General features: G+C 40.6%; 1 protein-coding gene across 1 annotated transcript in view; it reads left to right on the top strand.

The window, feature by feature from the left end:
• The first annotated feature begins 2,375 nt into the window (after positions 1-2,375).
• Positions 2,376-8,808, top strand: part of LOC103807818 (high affinity choline transporter 1-like) — a 7,669-nt gene continuing 1,236 nt past the window's right edge. The window contains 6 exon segments of the mRNA XM_009080569.1: positions 2,376-2,553; positions 3,556-3,669; positions 5,217-5,372; positions 5,880-6,028; positions 6,545-6,688; positions 7,672-7,825. Of these exon segments, the coding sequence (XP_009078817.1) occupies positions 2,376-2,553; positions 3,556-3,669; positions 5,217-5,372; positions 5,880-6,028; positions 6,545-6,688; positions 7,672-7,825 (895 nt within the window).

Here is an 8,808-nt window from a genome sequence, read left to right as displayed (position 1 = left end):
CAGCAGCCTGAGCCCTGCCCTCACCCCGTCCTGTCTCACAGCACCTAAACTAAGTCACTCCCTAAAATTGCCTATTTCTCCCCATGGGTTATTCCAGGAGCTTGAAGTGAGTGGTGCTGAAGCTGGCACCCAAAGCTGCAGCCCCTGCAGCTGAGCAGGGAGGTGAAGTCCACCTCAAGCATGTCTTCATTGGTGAGATTTCTTTTTTGTTGTTGTTGTAAAATAGATGTATCAGCTTAGAGTCATCTAATGGCAAAAGTGCACAACACATTCACCAAAGAACTGGCCTTCTTGGTATAAGCTCATGCTTTTGCAGTCCTTCTTCCATGAACTGTGTATCATCAAATACGCTGCAGCTTCAGATGAACTACACATCCTTTTTCCCTAAGTCTCCTTCATTCCTATTGTATAATGTCTTCACTTACATTTTGCCCTACCACATCTGCCCTCCACCCCTCTGGGCAGAAACCCTACATATTTTTATGCCTGCCACTTTTATTGTTTTCCCCCAAGAGATGAAAAAAAAGCAGGATCAGTCCAGATATTCTCTGCAGATGCCAAAGAACAAATTCAAATCTTGCTTTGGACACTTTGAATTTAGTTGACCACCACACAGAGGGTGCAGTATCAAGTATGTCCTCCCAGGAATGTCTGGCTGCAGAACAGGCTGAGACCCAGCTGCATGTACCTTCACCCACACACACCTTCAGCCAAGGGCACCTTCAGCCCTATCCTGTTCCTGCGTAGAAAATATGCTGCAAAACATTTGTTCATAGGAAAAAAGCTTAGCATGTGTCTGTGTGTAAACAATGTTTTAGAAGTTTTTGAAACATCCATTTTGAGCAAGGAAGGCAACCCAGAGAAACCTATGGCTCCATTGCCATCAACAGCTGCAGGTTCTACAACTTTCTAGTAGGTTCATTTAGGGTGGAAGGGAGTGTTTCTCACTTCCACCCAGAAAAAATGTGCTTTTAAAATGCACTGTGTTCCTTTTTGTACTTAAATAATTGGGTTAAAATTGAAAACAATTACTCAGTTAAAACACCATTTGATTATAAATACAAAGGAATATTTCTCTTAAGGCAGAAAAAAATAATCATCTGGTTGTCAGGATTTTTCATATTTTTTTCATTTTAACTTCTTTTTAAACACTTCTTACAGAGACTTCCCACCAGATCACTGCTTATCTTACCAAAACCTTTATTTCCCCTTGTACAGAGACATGTTAGAGAAAACACAGGGTTCCTTCTCATAGCCATTGTCCATGTGCCTGTGTGTTCCCACCATGTCCTGCCCATGGGACATGTTTAGCCCGTGCCACTGTCATTTCCATGCACAGCTACTTCTGACTGTCTGCAAGGGATGGCCAACTGCAGAAAAACCTTCCTAAAGATTTGGGCTTTCACTCAGACTGCGTCTGTGAAGAAGAAATCTGTGATTTCCACATAGAAAGGAGCTACTCACTCCACAGAAGAATGCAGGTATCCAGGAAAGCTGTATATATGCCCTAAACAGGGCAGTAGACTTAGTTACGAAGACCCATACCTAGACAGAAGAAAAGGATTCACAGAGCAACTAAATAGATAATGGTATGGCAACTCTATAATGAATGTAACCAACTTAATTCCTTAATGCAGTTATGATTTTATTTTTTTCAGAATTATGTCTGTATAAAAGGAGCTTCACAAAGTAGTTTTAGATGTTCATATCTTTTCCACAGTTTTATGGTAGAGTCCAACAACACCTTGTGTTCCTCTCCAGCAGTGCAAAGATAACGTGATAGCTTTGAGTACCAGCATGCAGCAACTTCCACTGGTCAGTGGTAAATCTTCATTTGCTGTCTCCTAGGTTTATTTTTATCATTATTGAGAGTTTAGTTCAGTCAACTTTAAACAGACAAATTCTTAGCCCTATCTTCTGCTTTAGCCTTGTGCCTAGAACCTAGCGAAATATGGATTGTTTTCATACCATTTCATATCAGACAAAACATAACATTTCCCCTCCTTAAAGCCAAGCTAGTATTACCCCTCACAACAGTGTTCCATTACTGTTATCAGCACTAATTCCTATACTCTTAATATCTGCTCCCCACAAAAATAAGATTGGATATCTTCTGAAGAAGGGGGAAGACTACAGAACTGCTAGTATTCCCACAAAGACAGCAACTCTGCACCCAGCTCTCAAGATATTTGCAGTTATTGCTCTGTTTCACATTGCATCTTTCATTGCAAAGTACAGCAACTACTGAGCAGTTTCTTTACAAGGTAGCACTCTTTTTACTGAATTTTTCTATTTTTTTCTCATTGTGGACTCCATCAAAGAATATTATCATCACACCATTATTCATCTCTGTGATCTAGATTAAGCAACACAAAATGGCTCTAAACATACCAGGCTTAGTATCTGTGAGTGTGTTTTTAATGTTAACTTTAGCTACTGGAATTTGGGCTTCTTGGAAAAGCAAAAAGGACCAGCAGAACAGGAACCCAACAGAAATGGCCATGGTTGGAGGCAGGAATATAAACGTTTTCATTGGATTGTTTACTGCAACTGGTAAGCTGTCTTAAAAGACTTCTTAAAATTCTTAAAACACAAGTATTACATAGATCTGGGTGACTTTTCTTTCAAAGGAAGTGAACTCCTTTAATGTCGCCATAGATTTTACCTAAGTGTGGCTTTAAAGGAGTATGGTTTCATGAATCATTTTGGGATGGATTCTTCCAAACCTCTTCACACTGAGCACAGCTTAATGTTTTAAATTAAAGAGATTCATTTAAGAGTTTAGTTAAAAGTTTAAAAGTTTAATTTAAGAGTGACAGAAGAATACAGCACTTTTCATTAAGGAGGACTGTGGTCTTAATTGTGAATCAGTTTCTGTTATCCAGCATAGAGAAAGCTTTGCTCCTGGGACAGCCCAGTTCTGTGTGGAATAAATTGTGACTCATGGCAAACATAGGTCTCTCTCTTAAGGCCAGAGTTTCCCCACAGACTGTTTCACTCAACTTCCCTTTTCTCGTTGCCTGGAATAATCTGAAATTCGTTTCCCTGACCTGTTTTTTGTGAAGGCATCCCCAAGGCTAAGACACTTAAGCCAGTGTTGAACATTTGTTTTCTGACTACAATGTCTGCTTGCATTTTTTTCCCTACTGTCTATTTTCTTAGACTGTGTAAGTGATGCTCATGAAGGGTGGTCAATCAGTCATGGTGGAATAATGAAGGCAATTCTGTTTACTCTAGCAAATGTCTTCCTCTAAGAAAAAAAAAGGAAATGAAAAATGAGTATATTCAAAATGTCTCTAAATGTTTAAACATCGAGCTTTTCCATCCACACATAGATATTCATTTCTGAACCTGAGAAATTATTTAGAGTGAGATTCTAATACTTCTACCTGTACTCAGCAGCACATCTCAGAATGTGAGAAAATTTTGCAGAGAAAATAGAAGTGGGATTCAATATTTGTATGAGGAAAAGGTTTACAAGCTCTTAGAGTGTTCTACAAGACTATCTGAGAATGCGTCTTGCAATTCTTACCTTTTCATCTTCCATGTTTACAGCCACCTGGGTTGGAGGAGCATATATCAATGGCACAGCTGAAATCGTCTACCTGCCTTCAAAAGGACTACTGTGGGTCCAGGCACCCATGGGATTTGCCTTGTCCCTTGTTATTGGTAAATAATTCATGTAATTAAAGCACATAAGCTTTAAAAATGTATCATATGAGTACATTAAGATATGTAACAGAATATAGACTGCATTTTGAAGGTGATTTTGTTTCTTCAGTCTCCTCTAAACTAAAACACAAAAACTTAGAGTAGCTCAGAGCTAGTGTAGAGTTTTGCCTGTTTGGAGCAATTTATGGGACAGAAACCTTATCTAAGAATTTAGAAGAGTGTGGCTATGTGCATATTGCTTTTTTCACATGGTCTCATTCACAGACTAATAAGAGTATTGATGTCTTTAATTTTTTCTTTGGAATTTCTGGGTGATGAAATAATAGTATCTTCATTTTTCCACTAAAATACATTCTTCCAAGTAGTCTCATCTCAGGATGAATGTGCAATGCATCCAGCTTACTCCATTTTACAGCCGGTCACTATTTTGTTGACACTAAGCTAAGTGTGCAGTGTTCTATACCTGGGTTGCCATTTCTAATTTTGAGAATTACTGGACACACATTGAAGTTGAGCTGTCTTGCCAAGACCAAAGTTTCTTCCAGTCCACACTGTTATACTACAACACACTAGAGACACAAGATGATGAAAGCAATGAGACCTGTGTAGACCTTGCACAGAAATTTCTAAAAGAACAATAACCTTTATTCTCAAGTCAGAGAAAAGAGTTCAACTGACATGAATATGAATCAGGCTTGGAAATATATTGCCAGCATTGCTTACGTGAGTAATTCTTACTAATGAAATTGAGGAGTGCAGGTCTGATCCTGCAATCTTTGCTCAGGTCAGTAGTGCCCAGACAAGCAGTCCAGTTGGCTTCAGGGTTAGGCACAATATGTCTTCTCTGGTTTTAATGAGATGGCTGTACATCTGAAGTCTAATATTTAGATGAAGGTGGGTGGGACTCAGCTCAGTGCACAGACTAAAACCACGTAGTTCTGGGAAGAGACAATGAAGCCACCAAAATGAAAATGTAACCAAAAAAGGAAAGTATATCAACATGTTGCATCACATGGACAAGGACAGAAATTTGCCTCTTTTTTAGCCAAATATGAGTCAGTGCCTCACTCTGCCTACTGACACTTGCCACAAGATGCATTTCAGAAAACTTTGTCTCAGGTTGGTATGTCACTGGGGATGGAGAGAAGAATACATGCAGGTGTCCCCTAAGCTAAGCTCCTGCTACAGTCACACTGGTAACTTATGGCAGGGGGGGCCTCTGGCGGCCCATCCGCTCCCCTCCTTTAGCCACTCCTGAAAGATGGAGGTGTGTCGAAAGTGGAGGGTCATATCTGCCAGCTGTAAGCAGGTATCCTTTATAATCTGGGACCTCTCAGATGGATGAGACCCCATCTTTAGGGATGGCAAGTGAATTGAGGGCCTTGTGTCTGGTTGGTGGCATCATTCTCTAGGGCCCATTATGTATGAATTCCACACTCACTGTACAGTTTTGATACCCAAACCCCATTCTATTTTTACCTTTTTTTTTCCCCCTGGAATATAAAACATGCAAGATTCTACCAAAATATCATCACTTCTGACAGGTGGTTTCTTCTTTGTAAATCCAATGAGATCCAAGAAATACGTGACAGTGATGGACCCCCTTCAAGAAACTTATGGGAACATGATGGGAAGCTTACTCTTCATTCCACCACTGCTAGGAGAGGTGTTCTGGTTTGCAGCTATCCTGGCATCTCTGGGTAAATTCTTACTCTCTTGTTATTTTTTTAAAGGTCATGTGGCATAACTGCCAAAGTGTGCATCTGGGACATGAGGAGTGTCCCAACACATTTGGGAACAATGTTGGACTAAGCTGTGGAAAGTTGTGCTTCCTGTCTCCTCTTGTGAGAGGAACACAAGTATTTCTTATTTCTGAAAAATAAGATTTTAGGTTTACAACAAATGACAGTAGTATATATTCATTATATTATAATAGAGAGGTCTGACAATATGAGTTTGTACCTTCCTCTTGCCTGTGGGAGAGCAGATGTAAAAAGGCAAGTGCCTTGGCAATGGCCATGCAGCAAGGTAGCAGCAAGAGCAGAAAGGGAACATAGGCTGTCCCAAGTTCTCACTCTGCGCACTCTCTGTAGACTGTGTTTCTTATACAGTGTGGTGTCCTGCATCAAGGGAGTAACATATCTTTATTCTGTATTTGCACATATGAAATCTGTCTTAAAATACTTGACTGCAATCCTTGTCTGCAGGGGCAACAATGAGAGTCATCTTGGACATTGGAGGCTCTTTGGCTATTATCATCTCAGCATGCACTGTCATACTTTACAGTCTACTGGGAGGCCTCTACTCTGTAGCATACACCGATGTCATCCAGATGGTTTTCATTACCCTCAGCCTGGCAAGTCCCGTGCACTTCTTTGTTACCAGTCTCCTAACTAAGGGGGAAAATCCTGCTTTTTTTCAGCATGTCTGAGACCAAAAATAACTTCTTCAGTACTGACCTTTGCCCTACAGTTCCTCTTTAGAACAGGTCTCCAGAAATACCTTAGAGTCTTTATACCTTTATACCTTATGCATTTCAGATAGTGCTCACACAAGCTATTTGCCTTGCTGGGTGAACAGAATAAGGTCTGCACACAAGTGAGGTTTGCAGAACCTGTCCAGAAAAATCTTGGATGGAGAGAGCTCAGTTTGCTGAAGGCACCAATTGATCTGAACTACAGACTTATGCTCTTGATGATGCCATGAACCAGAAACATGTAGATTTAGAGCAAGGAAGAAAGAGAAAGGAAGTCTCTAAGTCTGGGTTTAATCTTACGTAACACTATGTTCTACATCTACCTTAATTTAAATTTACGTTCTCCAAGAACAAGGACACTAGGCAAGTGGCTAACTATTTCCATTTCTATCCTAGTGGATGTGTATTCCCTTTGCCCTGATGAACTCTGCTACAGAAAGTATTTATTACACTGCAACTCATCAATCGTACCAAGACCCTTGGATTGGGAAGATAGAAAAACAATATCTTGGAAGGTGGCTGGATGACTTCTTCTACTTGGTATGGAGTATTTCTTGGACAAGTGGTTGGGAGAAGGGATTGTGGAGGGACTTTCTGTCTGGAAAGCTTGTAAAAGCTCCAGCTAGGAGTCCTGTATTGCAAGGTCAGTTGACAGGGGCCAGATGATGTGTAAAACCTTCTCTCAGCCACCTTACAGCACACTACATGGACTGGGGAGATCCAGGGCTCAGCTGTGGGATGAAAGGAAGCAGTAGGGACACTCCATCCTTTACCCACATGGAGGAATGTACCTCTTGAGTAAGACCATCCAGGCAGCTAGTTCTACTCCTGCCACCTAAATGAGCAATTTCCTACCTTTCGAGAGGTTGGTCTTGCAGTCTCAGTAGTGTTCTTCTAACATAAATACGTAAAATTCCCTGTATTTGAAAAAAATACAAATTAAAATGGCATGACTGCAGGTCATCAGTAAGCACAGTGCCATTGGCTCCACTGCACAGCTCAGCTTTTAAGCTACCAAGATGACAGGAGGTTTTTCTGCTCTTACCTGACTGGTAATAGGGATACACAGAATCTTCAGCTTGTTTGGTGAGGACAAGAATCTTCAGGCTTTTTCTGATGGACGTTGTCTGCTTAGAAAGTTAAAATCATTATTTTATTTTTAATTTTAGTTTATAATCTAGCTAAGATCAGGTAAATTCATTTACAAAAGTTGCATGCCTGAAAAACTTCCCTTTCCCTTCTTCTGTGTCTGATTCACTATGCCAAGCAATCTATTTCTCAGCTATCTCAGTCTGCCAGACCATTAACCTGTTTTCATCAAAGTTTCACATACACCACAATGAAAACAAAGGAAAAGAGCATCTCGACCATCAGAAATATCTTCCTCAAGAGTTACAGCTGGGCAATGTTTATGCAATTGAAATGAGAATTTTATAACACTAAAGATAATCATTCAACCAAATGGATGGGTGAAGTCCTGCAGCAGCCTGGTGCGAACCACTGGTAACATCTGAATGTTTCAGGTGCTTGGGAGCATCCCATGGCAAACTTACTTCCAGAGAGTGCTGTCTGCTGCCTCCACAGAACAGGCAAGGCTCATCTCCTACCTCTCTGGACTTGGGTGCTTTGCAATGGCCATTCCCTCTGTGCTCATTGGTGCAGTCGCCGCATCAACAGGTAAAACTCAATGTTTATCTCTGAGTGATTAACATGTTTTTGTCAAAAGTGATTAAAATGGGATTCAAAGAAGTTCTGTCTGATTTAGACTTCAAATTACCCAGTCCTGTGGCCCTGGCCACCAAACTAAGTGATCTGTACCAGAAATGTGGAGCCCTATGAAGTTCAGTGCACAACTACCTAAAGACATTTAAACAGCCCCAAGACCTATTTAAAGCTATTGCATTATGATGAAATGACTTTTCATGGATCTTGTGTTGAGGAACGATGAAGGCAGACTCTGTAAAACCCTGTATAATCCCATTTTCCAAGAAATCTTATGCTTCCTTCTGATAATGTCTTCTACATGTAAGACCCAACAGTATTACTACAAACTTGCTTGAAAAAATCAAGAAGTTCAGTCCTGTAAACTCACAGCCTCCACCCAGGGGATCAGTCCTGTGTTGTCTGTGAGCAAAGGTTAAAGAGCAGCCAGACCACTGAACATCTAAGGAAGTCAGTTGAGGACATTAGTTCATTTGTCATTAGGGACATCAGAGCAAAACTCGCTTCTCCTCATGAGCAGGGTCCAAAGGTTGACCTTTAATTGTTCCAATTCTGGAAACACACAAAGCACAGCTATTTCTACAGATGTTGCTGGGGAGAAGGAGAATCTTTGATCTAGTGACTCTACAGCATGCTAAGGGGAATTGCAAGAGATCACAAAAGAAGACAAAGTATTAATCTAAGTCCTAAAATACCAAGTGGGTCTCAGTTCTTAGCCCTGCTGTAAAGGTTGACCTTTAATTGTTCCAATTCTGGAAACACACAAAGCACAGCTATTTCTACAGATGTTGCTGGGGAGAAGGAGAATCTTTGATCTAGTGACTCTACAGCATGCTAAGGGGAATTGCAAGAGATCACAAAAGAAGACAAAGTATTAATCTAAGTCCTAAAATACCAAGTGGGTCTCAGTTCTTAGCCCTGCTGTGACCCTGTGGAAA

This window comes from Acanthisitta chloris, unplaced genomic scaffold (genome assembly GCF_000695815.1).
Source record: "Acanthisitta chloris isolate BGI_N310 unplaced genomic scaffold, ASM69581v1 scaffold3098, whole genome shotgun sequence".
Lineage (NCBI taxonomy): Eukaryota > Metazoa > Chordata > Aves > Passeriformes > Acanthisittidae > Acanthisitta > Acanthisitta chloris.
Note: the sequence above shows the minus strand (reverse complement) of the source record. Positions and strands in the feature narration are given on the sequence as shown.